The sequence below is a fragment of the Protomyctophum parallelum genome, assembly GCF_964188405.1.
Source record: "Protomyctophum parallelum genome assembly, chromosome: 10".
Taxonomy (NCBI): domain Eukaryota; kingdom Metazoa; phylum Chordata; class Actinopteri; order Myctophiformes; family Myctophidae; genus Protomyctophum; species Protomyctophum parallelum.
The window spans coordinates 21143055-21163535 of NC_139704.1; the positions used below are offsets into that span (position 1 = coordinate 21143055).

At 41.6% G+C, this 20481-nt stretch overlaps 2 protein-coding genes across 2 annotated transcripts; both read right to left on the minus strand.

Moving 5' to 3' along the window:
- Positions 1-2199: 2199 nt before the first annotated feature.
- psap (prosaposin) lies at positions 2200-14043 on the minus strand. The gene is made up of 14 exons (XM_083774159.1): positions 13888-14043; positions 10302-10435; positions 10070-10144; positions 8626-8751; positions 7421-7630; positions 6694-6837; positions 6507-6563; positions 5440-5607; positions 5220-5312; positions 4900-5083; positions 4651-4814; positions 3409-3489; positions 3148-3255; positions 2200-3015 (listed from the first exon to the last, which is right to left on the minus strand). Exons 1-14 carry the CDS (start codon positions 13919-13921, stop codon positions 2980-2982), a joined length of 1614 nt encoding a protein of 537 aa, XP_083630285.1. The 5' UTR covers positions 13922-14043; the 3' UTR covers positions 2200-2979.
- Positions 14044-18015: 3972 nt separating this feature from the next.
- On the minus strand, positions 18016-20367 carry mrps6 (mitochondrial ribosomal protein S6). Its single transcript, XM_083774783.1, has 2 exons — positions 19885-20367; positions 18016-18125 (listed from the first exon to the last, which is right to left on the minus strand). The coding sequence occupies exon 1, from the start codon at positions 20245-20247 to the stop codon at positions 19891-19893; it is 357 nt and encodes a 118-aa protein (XP_083630909.1). The 5' UTR covers positions 20248-20367; the 3' UTR covers positions 18016-18125; positions 19885-19890.
- Between the last annotated feature and the right edge of the window lie 114 nt (positions 20368-20481).

The window sequence follows — 20481 nt, forward strand, 5'->3', positions numbered from 1 at the left end:
AGTGCCACGTAGAGCAGCATGATAAATGGTTAACTTTATAGTGTGTTCAAAAATGGCAGATCTGCAAGTTCAGTGTATTGAATGAGATGTGCTGTGAGTTTGCATATCTGCTATTGTCCAGCATAGGACCGTTGCACAGTGAAGTATAAACAAGGCTTTAGGATTTATAAGTCGTTTTTAGAATATAATAGAATATTCACTCCAGTGAATAGCATTTATCCATTTAGATAACTTTTTTATGTTATTTAATTACTTATTTTTACACAGAAACATAATGTGTGTCTTTACAATAACTGTAATGTAATAATAATACTAATAATGTAATGTAATAATTATTAATTAAATAACCTTATTTTATTCTGAAGGCAACCGGATGTCTTAAATTAGCTAGCTCTCAGACAGGAAGTTCTAAATTAGCTCAAAAGACGGAGCCCCAACCATGCACATCAGGAGCAATTAGGGGTTCAGTGTCTTGCTCAAGGACACTTCGACACTATGGGCGCGTTCGGAAATGCGCCCTGAACGCACTGGTGTGCTCTCTTGTCGTTCGTTTATTCAGTGCACTCAGTGCGTTGCCGTTCGAAAATCCAGTGCGCTGCGCACCGGGTGTGCCGAGTGCACGCACTGAGCAACCCAGCCAACCCTACCCTCAGGGTAGGGTTGCTCAGTGTGAATGGCGTGTTGTGGTCGTTCGTAAATAAGGCACACTGAACGCACTCTGTGACGTCACCGCCCACCACACTCAACAAACTGACCACATTCCCGGTGCGCATAGCCGAACGCGCCCATTAACTCTGGCTCTCTGGGGGAGCCCTGGTTCGAACTGTTGCCATCCAGCCACTCTACCCCTGAACCACCGCCGCTGCTCAGTTCATAGGCCTACTTAATTGTTCCATAAAAACAGTTTCTATCAAACAATCAATATATCAACTATCAAGCAAATGTGCACTGACGTGGATGCATAACATGTTAGCCAGCCGAGACAGACAGTGCAGCGCTCAACAAAAAATCACACCCGTGTGAACTGAGTGGTGCAACTCTCCTCTCCCCTGCCCCCCCCCCCCCCCCTCCTCTCTCTCTCTCTCTCTCTCTCTCAATTCAATTCAAAGGAGCTTTATTGGCATGAGAAAACGTACGTTTGCATTGCCAAAGCAGAAGTGGAACAAGACTGAAAATAGAACAATGTATAATAAATATTGGATATTAATAGGAATCGAATAAAGGTGTAAACAGAGCTGTGTTATATCAGCACTTTGGGTGATACTATCTCGTGAAACTATAAAAAGATTGGGCATTTTCTGTCAGAGATAGTTATACAATATCCCTTTCTCTCTGTAATTAGCAGGCAACAGTGCAACACTATCTCTCTCTCTCTGTTTCTGGCACAACAGCGCCACTTTTGTTGGGATACGAGAGAACCCAAACAGGATCAGCCTGTTTTTCTATGTGTTTAGTCTGCCATCTAGCGTCAGATTGATGTAATGGTTTCTAGATTTCTAGTTTCCTCCACTTGCCAGAATGTGAACCCCATGATGTGAACCCAGGCATGTTGAGTACGCCAACGTTTTATGTTAGAAATGTTTTGTATGGGTCCCCAGCAATTTTCATAATTGCCACATGTGACCATATCATTAACAACCTATTGAAGGCAAAATATTAAAAATGTCATGCTTTATTATATGTAGCATCTGCCATGTCAAACTAGGGGGTGATGCTGAATCCATTCCAAACATTTGAAAAACAAACAAAATCATTGGCATTGGGCTAAAAACGGCCCTGCCCACTTGTGATGACGGCAATGGGCCCCAGAGCCCATGGCAGCACCATTGGCAGCCTCGGAAACCACAGGGGTTACTTCAAACCATGGGTAAACAAACTGATACGGACAGTGTTTTACCAGTAAAGTGCTGGTTACCACCATAGATACAAGTCTATGGTTACAACATCATTCAGCTATGCCCGACGTTGTGGTGATTCTTTAAAACATATTGGGGAAGTCGACATTTTAGATAATTCATAAACCAATTTACAGCCTGAAGGATTCAGACTTATTTACTTGCTTCTTAAAGCAGTAAGCAGCGCATTGGCTGACCCGGTCAGGATATTAACTGCACAAGTGAAGGAAAAACAAAACCCAAATGGATATTTGTACAGTCTTTACAAATATCTTTATCCATTAACAAATAAATGAAGCCAGAGTGGATTTTGATCACTTTAATTAAATTGTTAAAAATCGTACAGATCAGACAGCAGGTTCAGGACATGAAGCAATGATTGAACAAAATGCTTTCAGTACATTAGAAATACATTTGATTTACAAAATGAGTGGAAGAGTGCAAACAAGGAGGCGAGCTAGAGGGTACATAGCTTCATTTTCACCCCACTAAACTAGCTCCTTACACACGCATACAAGATTTCAGATATCTCACACAAAACATAAATTTAACTTGCTCTAGAATCAAACGCACTGCTAAAACCAATACCAGGCATTGTTAATAAACAATGAGAAGTTAAGGTCCGTTGGCAATCAGTTAAGTCAGGAAAGAGAGTCTAAAAGACGCAGAGCAAACAATTATCTCATCCGTTTCGTGCAATGTGTGAAAACAGTGACACAGTCACAGTCACACAGTCACACAGTCAGTGTCACACACAACCAAGAAACAATATAAATCATTCCAGCCAAACTGATGCAACTCAACCTAATGGGAAGGCTCGTCTCACTTGCAAGGAGTGAAGCAGCAAGTAAAATAGACTGAGCCTTTAGGCCTCTAAACATTTATATGCCCCCTCCTTCCACCATGAAAAAAAAGAAAAAACTCCAGATCCACTTCCTTTCCCCATATCTCCATTCAAACAAATTGCAGTAAGTCCATTTCATTTAAAAAAGAAAAGACAAATGTATTAAAACTGGAGAGCAGCGCCATTTATTTTCTCTTTTAATTCCCTAAGTTGTCAGTTTGTGCTGGAGCTCGTCTTCTTCTATACCCACACGTGACGTTTGCAGTGAGCCACCGCCTGCAATGCAAAACCAAACTGGTTAGACTGGATGCAAATGTTTCTCAGATTTTATGATTCAATCCAGGAATGCAAATACATATATACACACACTGTATAAAATTAACCGTCTGGTGTGCTTTTAGTTCTCACATTGCATCGTGATGCCGTCACCATGTTCTTGCACCAAAACGCTGGACCCCAGCTGCACTGCTCTGTTCCAAGAAGCCTTTGCACAGCTTCAGGGCATGCTCCTACTTTCTGTTGGATACCAGAATCAACACACACACACACACACACACACACACACCACAGGGTCAATTTCTAGACCAGAAAGGCAGGGTTTCAATATTGGTTAAAACATAATTTGGGAATTGCATATAATTCAGTATTTCTTCAGAATGCAGCCCTCACCATGCACACGAAGTCAGGGTCCAGCATCTGGAGCAGCAGCTGCACAAGGACTGGCTCATACTGCTGAACTAGCTGGTCACACTGTGGACACAGGATATGATTATACTGGAGATAATATGCATGTGTATTTTACCGAGTGGTGCGCTAAGAGCTTGTAGGTCCGCTATTTTTGAAAAATCGAAGAACGGTTGACATAGAAACATAGCTTTTTCAGAAAACTGTCAATTTCAAATAGACATTTTTAGAATCTGATCTCAGGTCAGAATGGGTTAAAATACAGCTCCATCTCACTGAACTAGAATATTTTGTATATTTTACAAGACCACTAAAACTATTTTTTTAAACGAGAAATGTCGACCATCTGAAAAGTATATTAATGTATGCAGTCAATACTTGGTCTGGGCTATTATTGAAGAAATTATTTCATCAATGGGGCGTGGCATGGAGGTGATCAGCCTACGCCCAGGTTTGCTTTGATAAAAGCCGTAAATTAAGTCTCATGTCTCACACCTTCCTCTTGACAATACAACCTAGATTCTCTGTGGGGTTCAGGTCAGGCAAGCTGGCTGGTCAGTTAAGCACAGTAATACCATGGTCAGTACACCAGTTACCAGTTTTGGCTGTGGGCAGGTGCCAAATCTAGCTGGAAAGGAAAATTAGCATATCCATGAAGCACAATGTACTCTAAAAAGATTGCAGTGTTGAAACCATTCTTAAGTTTTCACTGTCAGTGGACCAACACCATGCAGATAACATGGCCTAAATCACTGTGTTTGTCCAGAGTCTCAACACAACCATTTATTATATTTTACAGCACTGTGTGCCTCCGTACATTGACAAGATTTATGTTGATGCCGATTTTCCAGCAGCACCATTGATGAAATAATTTATTCAAAAGTAGCCCAGACCAAGTATTAACTGCATACATTAATATACTTTTCAGATGGTTGACATTTGTTTAAAAAAAACATTTTAGTAGTCTCGTAAAATATTCTAATTCATTGAGATAGGATTTTTTGATTTTCATGAGCTGTACGCCACAATCAAGAAAAAAAATGTTTTAAATACTTAAACACTTTATGCACTCAATTAATTGAGAATATATTAAAGTTTCACTTTTTGAATTATATTGAAGAAAATGAACTTTTACTAAATATTCTAATTCAGTGAAATGGAGCTATATATTTATATATAAATAAAAAAAATCACAAGTACAATACAAGCACATCGCTCAATCATTACCTCAGTCCGGACAGATTCGGGCAAGAAGTTGCATACTTTTCTCACAGCATCCTCAATCTGTGCCTCGGTAGCATTCTGCTCCAGGATGCCATCAACGTAGCGGATGGCCATCTTGCACACATCACAGAAGCCACCGACCTTGAAGCGAGCCTGGTCCATTTCAGCTAGAGGAGCAAAGCAAATAGTCAAATTACTCCAATTGTAACATGTCCATGCATTAGGCGTCATGAAATCAGGTCGAGTCCTTACGGATGTAGGCACGGCTGGCCTCCTTGCACAGCCCCAACACGGTGCAGACAGTCTTAGGATCAGCCTGCTGTACCAGTAGCTCAATGATGGCTTGGCCGTAGGCCTCAATCAGATCTTGACACTGTGCAGTCAGAGAGGAAGGCAACAGCTTGCACACCTTCTCCACAGCATGGATCACCTCCTCCTGTGAAGACAGACAAGAGGGAATCAGTTTGAAAGCAAAGTGCAATAGCTACAACATTGTAGAACTATTTCAACAGTAAACATTTGCAAGGGACTTGCAGGCTATGCCAGATTGCATGGAGCTGCATACAACACACCTCCGTTGTCTGGTCAGACAGCCTTTCCTCCAGCTGCTTCATCACAAACTCACAGACGGCACACTGGGGGGAGTCTCGGGCACGAACCATGGGCTACAACACAGACCAAAGAAACATCACAAGTCTGGGAAATAACACAAGCCTCATCTCTCAATCAGTGTCATGACAAGTATGGATGAACAACAGGCATTAAAACAGTTTCTTCAAAGCCCTGGCTTACCGTAGCAGGCTTGGGAGGAACAGACTCCACTTTGATTGCAGGGGTCATCTTCAGAGCTGGAAAAGTCTTGACAGCAGGTACAGTTTTAGCAGGCTGCAGGTTCAACATGGGAACAGACTTCTTCTCAGAAGTACAGAAACCAGCACGGACACATAGTTCTTTAGGTGGCTGAGGGAACAACAGACAGTATATTAGACACGACAAGTTATTGCTGCCTAAACCCAAGCCCACTAGACATGCCACACAACATGAAGTGAGAATAAACAATCCATATGTATGCAACTTAACAGTTAATATTGTTAAACTAACCGAGGCATTCATGCAGTGTTTCCAACCATTATTATTAATGAGAAATATCCAACACAGCAATTAGTGCCTTGCCAGCAGTATTTAAACATGCACACACAACAGTTCAGCTTCTTCAGGATTGGCCTCTTAAGATCCGATTATATGAAGTATGAATTTAACACATACTTTGACGGAAAGAGTCAAGACTAATTTAAAACGCATGCATCCATCCCTCTGCTATGCAAACCTTCTTGTTATGCAAAACAATACAAACAGTAAAGCAAACAAGAAATGGTCCCTTTCAGTAGTTTTGGATCCGGTGCTCAACAGAAACAAGTTCCTACAGTGGTCAGATAAGTAAAAAATAAGAAGTTCCATGCAGTTCTAGAATGTTGGGTGAGTAGTACTAATAGTGGACAGCACAGGAAGCAAGAGCTACGGGTTAAGCGGCTGCTGGCTGAACACAGAGTCCTACCTGTTCCTGGGGATCAGCACACAAAACCCAGAGCAGAGGGAGGAGAAACAGTGCAGAAAGTCAGATGGAAGAATGGTGTGGAGAATAGAAGAAAAATAGGGAACAAGCAAAAAAAAAAAAGGGAAAGAAAAATTAAATTATTAAAGATGAGAATGAATTGAAAACAGCAGACAAGGTGGTGCCATAAGACAGATCCGCTTCCATGAGGTGCTGCATGATGCTCACCCACTGGGCATTAGACTTGAACATTAACACATGTGGCTCAATTAAACATTTATTGCAACAGTTTGAGGAGACAACTCACCATAGACATGAGCTGCTGAACAATAATGGGAGCATACTGGCTGATGTACTGCTTGCACTGCAAAGGAGGAAGGGACGGTCAGTATACAGTGCAGGCAGCTACCACAATTATACATTCTATTTAAAACGGCAATATTACATTGAAAGCATCTTTGACTCCATCTAGAACCCAGAGAGCCAGGACTCACCAGATCAGACATGCCAGGTCCCAGGACATCACACTGCTTCTGAAGACGCTCAATGAGAGAGGTGACAAACGTTTCGTTTTCCTTCGCTTGTTGCTGAGCATCAGTCAAGAACTTGACACAGTCCTGGCACACGTCACCACTCTCCTACAGACAGCATGAGAAGTAAATTAACCATATGTCCATAAGGTTCATTTAGGACAACATCTAGTCGATACACACCAAAAAAAAGACAAAATAGAATAATCTCCAGTAGATGGCCATATATGCTGATAGACCGACCATTTCTATCCAGCACTTCTTAAAAGCAAACAGTCACATTGTGAATGTACTGAAGTATTTGTATTGATGCAGAGCTCAGCCTTCTTCCTAAATGGAAGCTATGAACACTACAAGCGCCAATATGGCAGTGCAGAAAAATAACAAACTGCCTAGTGGTTTGTGAAGACAGTTTTGTGCATTGTTACAATGTGTGAAAAATGTAGGCATGGAATTTCATGGCCACTGTCCCATGTGTGTGATTAGTCTATAATGTAATTATTTCATACTGTATTAAAAATGTAAATCTTCCTAAATCCATAAGTTCAGTTACTCCATAGAATTGAAGCCGTTGATTTGGCTTTCAAACACCGGACAAGTGGCCTTGTCCCAAAAACGATTCAATTTTAAGCATGCATAGGTCTAAAGGTAATAGAGTTAAAGAGTGGTTTAATATAGTAGTGTACAGTACATGTTGTGGAGCTTCTTGTTTGGGTGTCTCTGGTTTGGGTTTGTCCTGAGGGTAGATGAGCTGGGGCACGTTGAGGATGAAGGGAGACACCCGCTGGGCCAGGTCCACCAGGGGAATGTCATTGGACTGAAGCTGCTCCTTTTCCTGGGTAAGGGCTGCCTGCTGAGCGCGACACAGACCCATGGCGCTACACACCACAGCAGGATCATCCTAAAATACAAACCATTTGGTCATATCAATAACTGACACCGAGAGCTCATGAAACAGGAAAGCCAAGTAAGTCAACAACTTTTGAGCATGTCATAGGTGAAGCTTTTTTTTAAGCCAGGTGCAACCTGGCTATACTGTCGATGTTGAGACTAGTGAGGACCTAGTGGACACGTTTTCATGATTGGATGCTCCTAGCACCTTGAAGCCAATGAGAGATAAAACCCATAGCTGCAACATGAAGCCGTATCCTCGAAGCAAATGTGAGATAAAACCCATAACTGCAACATGAAGCCGTATCCTCTAAGCCAATATGAGATAAAAACCCATAGCCGCAATATGAAGCCATATCCTCTAAGCCAATGTGAGTCTCTTTGCTGCACCTGGCAGTTATGACGAGTCATTCTTGTCTTTAAATAGCCGAGATGACAGCAACATGTAGCAGTTTTTGCTGAATGTCACAATCACATGTCTATGTATAAGATACTTTATGGGCACATTGGTCAATAGCTTGTGTTCAACTTGTGATTTCAGAATTATTGTTAAAGGTTATACAAAAAAAGCTTACTAGATATCAGATGTGATCAGTCACGAGAGGCCCTATATGACACAATGGTTACTCTGTTCCCCTTTAGTGTTGGACTCACTTCCCCGTCAATGGACCTTATTCAGCCTACACTTCCTCTCAGCCTCTTCTGCCTTCCCCTGACTCACAAAGCTCCTCTTAAAGAGTCTGAGATGAGGCCCAATTCAGGAGGATAAACTGTTTAACTCACCAAATAAATAGCAGGAAGAATCAGTCAAGGTTATCTTTAACAAATGTAATCCTCTGCCCATTAGCAGCCATCAAACTTCTGCCATGCACTAAAGACCAAAAATGTCACCTCTGTTAAGTTGAAGCAATTTCATTAGTCAACACTTTCCACGGTATTTTTACAAGTCCATTTAAAGAAGCTGAATACAAGACAAGAGTTCAAATCCAAGTTGCTAGTGCCCACCAGTTCTCCAGTGATTATTCCAATGAGAATGGGGTAGTAGCTGTCCACCATCTCCTTGCACTCTGCAGTCAAGCCCTCATCCGGGATCAGCTGACATGCCTTCTCCAGGTATCCAAGGAGCTCAGACTGCAAAACATACATTGGAGAAAAGTTTCCGACAACACAACTTAGGTCAGGATTTAGAAAGCATTTTTAGAATCGACCCCAGTCCAAAATGGGTTAATGTTATACGATATAATTTGTTTATGTATTCCGGTTGTCCAGGTCTCATGTAATTTGTTTAAAAAAGAAATTGTCAATTTCGGTTAAATGTGCTATATAGACCGATTCCGTACCGGTTTCATGGTCGCAGCCTACGTATTTCCTGTAGGCGGACTCGACGTAGCTGCGGGGGTAAAACCCTCACCAGGCGGACCTCTTCCACTACAGTGAACGGCAGAGTGACTGATGTTAGTTTGCCTCAAACTTTACTCCTTTACCTGATTTTTTACTAACACTAACATTACAAAGATGCCCAGAACATCGAGATGAACCTGTGTAGTTTATGGCTGCTCCAACAGTAGTGGCAACATAAAAAAAAAAAAAAACGGAATGTCTAATATCCACCGCGATGGCGGAGACCAGAGCCATTGAGTAATGGTTGAGACAAAGCAGTGAAAGATACATAACGCCAGTCTTGCCCAATACCAAATATTTCTGTTTTATTAACACAAGGCTGCTGTACTTTATACCTCATACTTTAAATGCTTAGTATGAGGTATAAAATACAGCAGCCTTGTGTTCATAAAACAGAAAGATTGGGTATTGGGTAAGATTGAAATTATGTATCTTTCAGGACCCTTCACTGCTTTGTCTCAACCATTACTCAATGGCTCTGGTCTCAGCAACAACGGTGGATATTTTGACATTCCGTTTTTTTTTTTTTATGTTGCCACTACTGTTGGAGCAGCCATAAACTACACAGGTTCATCACGATGTTCTGGGCATCTTTGTAATGTTAGTGTTAGTAAAAAAGCAGGTAAAGGAGTAAAGTTTGAGGCAAACTAACATCAGTCACTCTGCCGTTCACTGTAGTGGAAGATGTGCGCCTGGTGAGGGTTTTACCCCCGCAGCTATGTCGAGTCCGCCTACAGGAAATACGTAGGCTGCGACCATGAAACCGGTACGGAATCGGTCTATAAATAACGTTGATTTGATCATACATCTTCTCATGCCAGCCAATTACAATTTGTGTCTTCAGTTTTCTGCTCACATTTTATCCTCAATATGTACTTTGCTCAAGACAATCAAATCATTGCTGTGGCGTGATGAGGTTTTTGGTAGTACATATGACACTTTTCTCCTTATGGAGAATATGGACACTAGGAAGTGTTAAAGGTACCGGTTCAATAGGCAAAAGCAGCAACAAACAGTACAGAGAGAAGGATCGTCCGGTCTCACTCACCTCAGTGGCATTATCTTTCAACAGCTGTTCTACCACAGTCAAAACCTCCTTACAAAGTTCACATGGCACCGAGTTCTGTAAGGAGGAAAACATTTATGCATGTAACCAATCACTTGTGCATCACCGATTCAAGCGTATGCCAGATCCATAAAAAAATACAAACACGGCAAGCAGAAAATCCAGGAGTGAGTTGTCAAAATGCATCAATGCAAGCACCAAGCAGTGAGCTCACCATTTGGGGTTTGTTCCATACGTTCTGTGTGCAGTGTGCCACGGCTCCACAAATAGATGCAGACTTCACATTCTGACACCAATAGGGGGGACCACGAGCACACTGCTCAGTGCCGAGCAGAGGAGTTGCTACAGCTGAAAGTTAAAATAAAAGTAATCATGTATTGTATCATCTTTTCATGAGTTCAAATGGAACAAAAATTAACACTAGAGCGCAATCACAATTTTTACTACAAAACATGGGACAAAGCTTTTCTCCAGCTAAATCTGCAGCGAGTTGTTTGAGTTTCTCTAATTAAGTTATAAAACTGGTTTCATTCTTGCACAACTTCCCCAAAGCCGATAAAGGCCTAATCTACCAAAGTAAACATCAGATTCTCATCATTAATATGCTTTCGTTTTCTCTTCTATAAATTAAGATGTCTGGAAATAAATAAATAAAAAGGAAAATGAACAAAAACATGGTAGTTCACATATCCAAGAGTTAAATTGATTCCAAACAAGTTGTTATAATTCTAAACCTACCTATAATAGTATTATGTCTGCTACTCTAGACATCCAGGTCATTAAGGAATGAGGCCATCATAATTAGAGGAAAAGGTTATATAAGAGGGTTATGCAAATAATAATAATTGTCTTCAAATCGATGTCAACAGAAGACAGCATAACGTATGTATACTATCATGTAATGTCAAAAGATACTTATAACTGTGCAAGGACAAACATGAGCTAAAAATGCCTGGATTCAGACTCCTAGAATTGTCATTAGTACTGACTGACAACTTGTAACAGGTGTAAGTAACAAGGAACAATCAGACTCCAGGCATCAAAGTCCTCCCTCCTCCCAGCAAAATACTGAGGAGGGTTCACTGAAAGTCCGGAGTTACTTCCCATTCTGTAATTATATTCACTTCCACACAGATACAGTGCAGGTCCCTCCCACAACTCGCTTTCTTCTTGTGAGTCACATGTTTTGTACAGTCAGACAAAACGACAAGCAAGCTGTTCCCATTCCCAAACAGGCCTTTTGTCCTCATGACAAAGCCAAGTTAAATCCTCTCACAAATAAATCGTACAACGGCCCAGGCCGTAGCGTAACGGTCTGGGCACCGGACTGGTAATCCAGTCGCAGTGTGCCGCGGGTTCGACTCCCGGACCCGACACGGCCTTTACTGCATGTCATCCCCCCATCTCTCTCCCGTTTCCTGTCAGCCTACTGTCTGTCCCTTCAAAAATCAATAAAAGGCGTAAGCCGCAAAAAAAAAAAAAAAAAAAAAAAAAAAAAATCGTACAACCACCAACTTAAGGGATACAGCAAAAGGTTTACCACTCGCTCACTTTCCAGGACAAACAGGCGTTGACACTAAGGGTCAACTTGCCCACCTGCCCCTGCCAGGTAAAAAAAAAAAAAAAAAAAAACTTCCGGGCAGGTGGAGTTTGCCATCAGGTTGCCCAACCGGGCAAGTGCTCGTTTGCGTGCGAGTGGAGTGGAGTTAAAATTGTACCTTACTTTTCGGGTGCCTCTGAGACCTTAGTGTCAACCCCTGCCAACCAAAGTTAACAGCATTAAATAACCACTTGAACCTTAGTGTCCCTATTCTGGGGTGAACATTAAGGCCAAAACATAGCTGATCTACAAGCTTGTTGTTGACGGCTTTAAGAGTACGTGCCTAGTGTAGTAGGGGACAAAACAGATGACATCAAAAGTTGCATAAGCTGCTTTCCTAAGTGATTTAGAAAGAAACCCCATTAAGACTGTTTAATTCATCTTGTCCTGGCAACTAGGTCAACAAAGTTCACACAAAGGAAACTCGGCAACAAACATCTATTTATGAGACTAATGCAAAGCCAAACATGAGCCTAAACTTTATGAGGAAGAGGAACTCAACTCATCACATGCCACTGTGCAGCACAAAAGATTAGAACTGTGGAAACACATTGCTCAACAAAAGTATCTGGCCTACTTTTTCTGAGATTCAATGTTGCAGCCATGTAAATACAGGTTGGGTCTGCTGAGTTGGGGAGCAAAGGACAGGACTTTAGTGTCTAAAGATTATTTCGCCAGGTCAGTCAAATAAGTGCTATATACAGACACACAAAGAGCAAATGCCATGAATTTCAGGAACCGATAGTGCTAATGCCCTGCATTAAAGTGCTACGGTTTGCTGACAATGAATGAAACGAATTGCAGTTTCATGTTCAAACATGTCAAAGTCAAACCCACAGTTACATTGTAAACAGCATAGTTGCTCCCAGTCACGTACATCTTCATACCAGTATGTTTTAGGAGATAAATTCACAACATCGAACAAAACTCCTTTCCACAGAAGAATGTGACAAAGATAAGACACCTGTGCTGTGACCTTCAGTGAAAAGATTAATTGAAACTAGATCACATTTTACACTTTTACACATTTTTTAGTTACTGTTCAACTATTACTCCCAGTATGGTGCTGACAGAAATGAGCACACAACTTGGAACACTGAAATTGAGTTTGAGACAGGGAGACCGTTACTGAACAAACACTCAATGATTAGAATATAGTCAATATACTATAGAATAGAGGCGAGCTTTACTTTTCTCCCCAGCATCATTATAATAATTATTACTATTTATTTACTCATTTATCCAGGGTAAATACAAAAAATACTTTTGGTTTAACCAAAAAGTATCACTTACACTACCTTTAATGTTGTACCTAGTTAATAATGTACCTAGTTTAGGCTTAAACCCTAGCCTTGGATCAAGATGATCATAGATTTAATAGTCTGCCTTACTTTCGTAATGTCAAAATCGAAAAACACATCTATGATTAGCCCAAACATTTGTTTGGGCTAATCTATGATAGTCTTGGTCCAAGGCTACTTTAACCCCCAATAAAGAAACATCCGAATGATTTTTGTTCCAGGAACTGATTCGGGAAAACAGCCAGGTACGAGAGACGAGACAAAGCATTGGGATGTATAATCTCTCACCTAGTTAATAGTTACTTAAATAAGTCTCTTAATTGCCGAGGACATCATATCTCCACAGACTCCGCTTTTTGTGTTGGGGGCCTGGCCCTGGGGCGTTACTTGCCCTCCAAGCAGAACCCAATGGTACTGAAGGTTCCGAGAGGGGCTAGGGCGTTACGTACGTTAGCACAGCCAGTTAATTAGCCTAGCCGTGTTGCTATCGATAACACGCAATCTTACGTTAGTAGGCTAAATGGTTATCATCAGTGCAAAGTGACCAACACAAACAGGTCTGTCGCCACTCGCCAGTACAAATAACAAACGTGAAACAAGTGGCATGTTGTCATCTACGACTACTAGTCAAAGTTAGCAATGATGTGGCCTCATTGTTGATGTCGTTTATCAAAACGTTTACGAAAACCGCAGATCTGTATGCTCCCAACGCGTCCGGTGGAACCCGTTGTGAGCTTGTAGATCTGCCGTTTTTGCTGCACAGCACCGCAATACGAAAAAGGTTTCAAACGCTTCCGCACTTCAATGAGAGGCACCATTACAAAGCAAAACACCAGTGACAAAGTAATAAACAGTGAACAGCGAACATTACGTTACGTTTCTTCTCTGGCCGTCGTTACCTGACGAGACGAAAAGCAGAGCTAGAAGCAGCATGACTGCTGTTTTGTTGGCGTCTTTATTCGCTGTTGTTCGGTTTGTTGTTGGCTGAAGGAGGACGTCGTGTTCTTCTGTCTGCAATGCGCAGCGTGAGGCCTTGTTTTTATGCTTTTATGACGATGACCACACTGTCACATGATGACTCATGTCACATGACCTGTGCCGTCACTCACAGCCTTCTGTCCTGTCTGTAAAGTCTGTCTTGATTAATTGAATACATGGGATCACAATGAAAACAAGACCTTATAGCTTTTTGTGTTATCCTTTAAGCGTCATATGGTCGTACCACACTGTATTTGCAAACTGTTGTATTCAATAAATCAATACATCTTCATTAAACAAATATCTCATTTGATCACGTAATAATAACAACAATAATGAGAGTCAACAACAAATATCAGAGTCAACAACAAACTTGGATACTAATTAGCATTACAAAGTGAGTTGCGAGCCCTTGCTTTTGTTCCTGCGCCCTTGCTTTTGTTCCTGTTATAGCGCCACCAACAGGTGGATTTTTACTAAACACATTTTTGGAACAAAATGCCTCACCCTTTTCACATTGGCCTGTTATAGAGCCACCAACAGGTGGATTTTTGCAAACCACATTTTTGGAACAAAATGCCTCAAATCATCCAATTGCCATCCAAGGCGTAAGAAGAAATGGCACCCTTTTCACATTGTCCTATTATAGCGCCACCAGGAGGCCACAACCTGACCGGCGCCCTGGAGGAGACCTGTGTCCCGAGGGGCACTTTATCTAGTTTGCATGTGTTTTTGAGAGATTTATTAAGGCTGTTGATCCTGACAGATTGTATACATCTACACATCTTCATAATCATAATAATTAGTCCCCTTGAGTTGATTTTGTGGTATTTTTTTCACGTGAAATGTGTAATCTGCATTTAACCCATCGCAACTATTACGAACAGTGCTGTTTTATAATCAATAGTACGTTAGATTCTGATTGTGTATCATTTTGTATAGTGTTGAATCAACATTGCAGTAGCCTCAAGATGTTGATGGAATGTCATTATGCATGTAAAATATAAAACTTTGACATAGAAGGATATCAAACAGTGTTCTGGCCAGAATGTTGTTTGATCTAAAGCTGATAAAAAACACCAACAAGACTGAATGGACCTTTGGAGAGTTATTCTAGCACACAGTGGCCTAGTGGTTAGAGTGTTGGCCCTGAAACTGGGAGGTTGGGGTTTGATCCCTGGCAGGGCAGTAATCAATTTCTTCACTAAGACTAAGTCGACTAAGATTTTTCAGAAGACTAAATAGGACTAAGACTAAAATGTTATCACTAAATGGTGTGTTATTCAAAAGACTAAGACTAAGTCGACTAAGGTTTACTAAATAAGACTACTGCCGTTGAATTTAGGCTATGGGACTATTCTCCAGTCCTGGCTCGCATGAAACGCAAACCAGCCTCTCCTCTGTAGCAAAAATATTAAGAACGTTTTACCTATTCACCAATACAAAGGCGGCTTGTGTAATTAGAAAGCCTACTTTCCTTAGTGGACGCACTCTGAGCCTCCCTCCCCTCCACCACACGTATAAAATGCACTTTTTGGCCAGAAAGGGACAAAAATGCTTCGTTACTACACTGCGCCCTCTACCAATATTGCCAAGAGAAAACCCTCTTAAAGGAAGATTTTTCCTCCGGTAAAAACAAATCCCTTTCTGGCCAAAAAGTACCTTTTATATGTGTATATGTGTGGTGGGGGTCTCAGTCCACTAAGGAAAGTAAGCTTTCTAATTACACAAACCACTACAGAGGAGAGGTTGGTCTGCATTTCATGCGAGCCAGGAAAGAGAACAGTCCCATAGCCTAAATGCAACGGCAGTAAAGTGCATTAGGCTATGGACTAGAGCTAAAATAGGACTAAGACCAAATGGTGTTATTCAAAAGACTAAGACTAAATCTAAATATTGTGAAAAAAATAACACTGAACCCAATGCCTCCCTGCTTGGCACTCAGCATCAATGGGTATCAATCCAACCCTTGGCTGCGGCTCACCGCTCCAAGAGATGGGTCAAATGCAAAAGAATTCACTGCAGCAACGTGACAAATCGTATGTTCAGGGCCATCTTTTCTCTCTGGATTGAATGAATCTTTATTATTTCACCTGCTGAGTCTTATTCCTTTCGTGAAAATACTTTTTGACTTTGAGTGAAACAACTTTTATCTGGTTCCAAAACACAATCATTCTTCCTGTTTGTGGCTTTTTACTCTTGCAAGGAAAACAAGTTTGACCTGTCTTCGTCTCTGAAAAGTATGTGTATTGTCTGATTCACTCTCATCTGCATGAGCATACAAATATGCTTGTGATGGCTTGCATTATAATTCAGTTTTTAATATTTGGGTTTGATTTGATCTCATACTTCCCACGGTAAAACCCTTTAAAAAACAGCACTACGGTTAATGAGAAATGTCCACATGAAGCTTGTTAGCAAGTTGTAGGCTACTGTAGCACTCCTATCAAATAGTAGTCTGTATCTGGTTTAGGTTAGTAGATTAAAAGAAGAATACTGGCTAGCTATTAGCTAACACAATTCATTCCCATTAGCATTGCTAAAACATGCCAACAAACCTACAGTGGACATACTGTATAATATCAGTAACAGAAGGGCAGATTTAAAAAGAGTTTTGACGTTTGACCAGTTCCTTGGGAAGTGTAATATAAAACCAAAAATGAAAAACAGAACTATCCCTTTAATACGGTTACAAGTTCAGTTTGCAAACAAATAGCAAATGTCACACAAGTTAACCCATTTCGACCGAGAGCACATTAGATTCTACAAATGTCTTCTAAATCATGAGTTTTCTGAGTGGTTCTCAAACTATTTCATGTCAAAGACCCCCAAAATTATATGTATTTGGCCTCCGACCCCCATCTGAAAATATGTTGTTCCAGGGACTCCCCAGAAGCAAAGATTTGAGTTAACAACGTTTGCTCTGAAAGAATTCAATGATTTGAGACACATTTTCACGATTTCTCAAAAATGGCAGACCTACAAGCTCGTAGTGCGGCACATGGTGCCGCACTATGAGCTTGTAGATCTGATATTTTTCAACAGCTAAAGCATAACATATGCTTAAAACACCAAAAGGGGTTCCCGCCCAAAATGAGTTAAATACAATTAGGTATGTTGTCCTTGTGAGGATATAAAACCATAAAGAGGAACATCTGATAGAGAACTGAAATGTTCTACAGTACTTCCACTTCTAGTAGATGAGCATTCAGTGATTTGGAAAAGCCCCTGGTCTGCCCCGGTAACAGATGTGCACATGCACACGCTCTACAGTGGGGGGACGCACAACAAGGCCCGCCTCTGCTCGATCATAATTGGAGGAAGGCCCCCTCTCTATCCTTGGATGAAGGATGGGCCCTCTAGCCAAAAACAAAGCTTTTTTTTACCCCAGGGGTTAACTGGGGACAGGGAGGAACTCCTTATATGGTCAGCACACTCTCCCCCCTCTGCGGGGACAGGGGAGAGAAGCCCAGCACCTCCGGGGGAACCAGGGGCGCTCGCCTCGCCCGGCAGCCCGCCGACGGGCCACCCTCTCGGGTTTCGACTTGCCAGCCGCCCTGCTGGGAAGTAGGGAGGATTATCACAAAAAATTTAAAAAGAAAAGTGATATTTGAATTAAGTGAAATCACTGAAGATACCTCTGTCTCTGATAAATATGTCCTGTAGTGGTATGCTGCAATAGATTATAGACAATTTCATATGTTCTTAACCCCGGCATTCCTATTTTGAGCAGTTCTTTATTCTTTTTATTCTAAAATAGTAGATCTACAAGCTCACAACGCGGTGCATCGCAACTGTCTAGATCAGTTATTTATGCAATTTGTCATACAATGATACAGGGCTTAAGAGGTTAATGGTCAACTAGCACATCCAGGGAAAGAATTCAAAGAAACCCATGTTAAGAGTAAGACTGAAAAAGATTTAGCAGTAGAAAAAACTAGAAAGGGGATTTGGTGAGAACGAGCACTGAAACTGTCTTCACTGGCACAAACATACCGGTAATCTAAAGTCCATTTCAAATGGAGAAAAAAAAGCAGAACTCATAAATGTAAGGTACAAAAAAGTGTTTTATGACAATATAACACCAACTGCAGGCCAACGTGAGAAATGAAAGAGGGAAACTTCATATTGCATGTCTTCTAGCTGTGATGTCAAAGCCCTGTAAAACAAAGACAGCCGTTATTACAGACATGAAACAAAAATTACCACACACACACACACACACACACACACACACACACACACACACACACACACACACACACACACACACACACACACACACACACACACACAATATCTGTGTTGGATGTGGAAGTGTTGTGATCACTCAGGTAGACATGTCTTGTTTCTTTTGCTCTATGTATTATCTCAGCCTTCGAACACGGTTACACTAATCTGGTTGTCTTTTGCAGAATATACTGTACATTGGCTAACATTGACATAATGCGTGGCTTTGATAGATTAATTATCAACAATGAGTATCTGAGTGAATGTACAAACATTTCCGTTTGGTGGGGGTAAGGAGTCACACACTTTTATGACATTCCACATTCCGGCAGAATAGCACTAGAACAATTTTTACCACTTTTTTTGTGCCGAAAATGGGTTCAGTGAGATCAGTGGGGCTCCTTCTGGTTTGTGTTTTTGAGGGGCGCTAGCCTTTCCTATACACAGGTTTAACGCATTGACAATGAAGGGAAAATTTACGTCATAATGTGTCGTTTACGTCATATTGTCTCTTTATTGTTAATTGTGTTTATTGTTTGTGTTGGCACCGTTTGTTTTACAAAACCATTACATCACCTAATCAACTAGCCCCTCTCGGAACCCTCCATAAAGCTTTTCTGAAATTTGGATGACTTTTATGTAGGGTCCCTGTTCATAACTATATTTTCGTATGGGAATTTTGGAACGCGGACATAAATATGCTCCGTAACATCGTATCTGCGCTGTTTGACGGCCTGTTTTCCTTTGAGGGCTTCTGAATTCGTGAACTATAAGTACCTATACATTCTGCTGCGAATATCTCCTGTGGCACGGAAGCCGTTAAGTATTTTTAATCTTTGTTTGACCGATTTGGTCGCTTTATTTCTTCTTGTTTGTTTACCGTGAATTGTACCGCCTCCCGGTGTGCGGTTGGCTTGTGCGGCTACGTCCCTGCCTCTGATCTGCTCTGTCATAGCTATAGCGCCACTAGCTAGCCAGATAGGCGGTACAATGAGGTGTCAATAAACAAGGAAGGAAGAGAAGAATCAAAGCGACCAAATCGGTCAAATAAAAAATACTTAACGGCTTCCGCGCCACAGGAGATATTCGCAGCGGTATTTACTTTTTTTTTAGGTACTTAAAGTTCACACATTCAGAAGCCCTCACACGAAAAAAAAGTCCTGAAAGAGCGCAGAAGGACTTATCCGAAGTTGTTTACGTTTATATGTGTGCGTACCAGGTGGCAGGGTGGAGGTGGAATAGGACCCAATGCTCTGGGTCTAAAAAATGTCAGAAACTTCAGTAGCATTGGGTTCTGCTTGTAGGGCTACTAATCAAAATGAGTTAGACTTTAATATATTAGCGCCCCCTCACTTGAAGACCAGGCCCATTACAAGTTGCTTTACTGTCCTCTACCCTGAGTTCTGGGTGTAAGGTCTAGTAGGTTTGTTTTGGATACCTTTGCCTTTTAATGCTTGCATAATCGAAATTACATTGGACGAGTACAGTCAGTGCTGCTAGTGTCCTCAGTGTACTGTATTCCTACTGACCACCGAGGAGAAGCTTGGACCGTTGGACGGACCTTTACACTACAGAACACTTGTATCACACATCTATAATAGCCTAGCTCCAATACGTTCCCTCAGTCCCTCAATAGCCTTGATCCGTAAGGCCTTAAGGCTATCACATTTTACATTGTTATTGCTTACATTCGTTCACTTTTGGGCGTCGTCCTGGGCTTTAGGAGGGCCACCACAGCAAGGTCTTTTGGAGACCACGGGGTCTTTCTTCAATATAGTCTGCCTCACCAAGTCCACGTCGCGTTGCATGTGATCCAGAATGCCCGTGAGGACGTTGGGCGCTGCGTAGAAATCAATCAAAAAGTACGAGCCGCGTGTGTGCCGCTCGTTGTGTTTGGAGATCCTGTAGGGCAGCAGTCTCTCTCCCAGGTTCTCCAGCTCTCTGACCACTGCGCCCCGCTCCATCAAGGTCTCCACCGTCCTCCGGAGCGCCGCTGCGGTCTCGGGCCGCTGCATGGCCTTCACGATGAGGGCAAGCTCGTACCGGGGCATGTCTTCAAGGTGAACAGAACACACACAAAACAATGCTTATCAAACTAATGCAACTACGAAGACAAATGTCATTTCTAAAGCTTTGGGTTAGAAATAGAATGAAAGACGTCCATGTTTTGTTTAATGATTCTAAGGAAGAGGAGGAGTTTGTTTACGTATAATGTATGGGACCGTGGAAGGAAGCAAACGCCACCAAGGCCCAAGCTGTTTACTGTTGAAGCTCGCATCTGGTCT

What these genes read in the sequence shown, in the direction of transcription:
- psap (XM_083774159.1), bottom strand. Translation starts at nt 13,921, where the DNA reads ATGCTGCTTCTAGCTCTGCTTTTCGTCTCGTCAG. An exon ending in AACAAGAAGCTCCACAACAT is followed by an intron (nt 6,838 to 7,420) that starts GTACTGTACACT and finishes TGCTGTCTGTAG; the next exon opens with GAGAGTGGTGACGTGTGCCA. An exon ending in TTCAGCAGCTCATGTCTATG is followed by an intron (nt 5,608 to 6,506) that starts GTGAGTTGTCTC and finishes TTGTTCCCTCAG; the next exon opens with CCACCTAAAGAACTATGTGT.
- mrps6 (XM_083774783.1), bottom strand. Translation starts at nt 20,247, where the DNA reads ATGCCCCGGTACGAGCTTGCCCTCATCGTGAAGGCCATGCAGCGGCCC.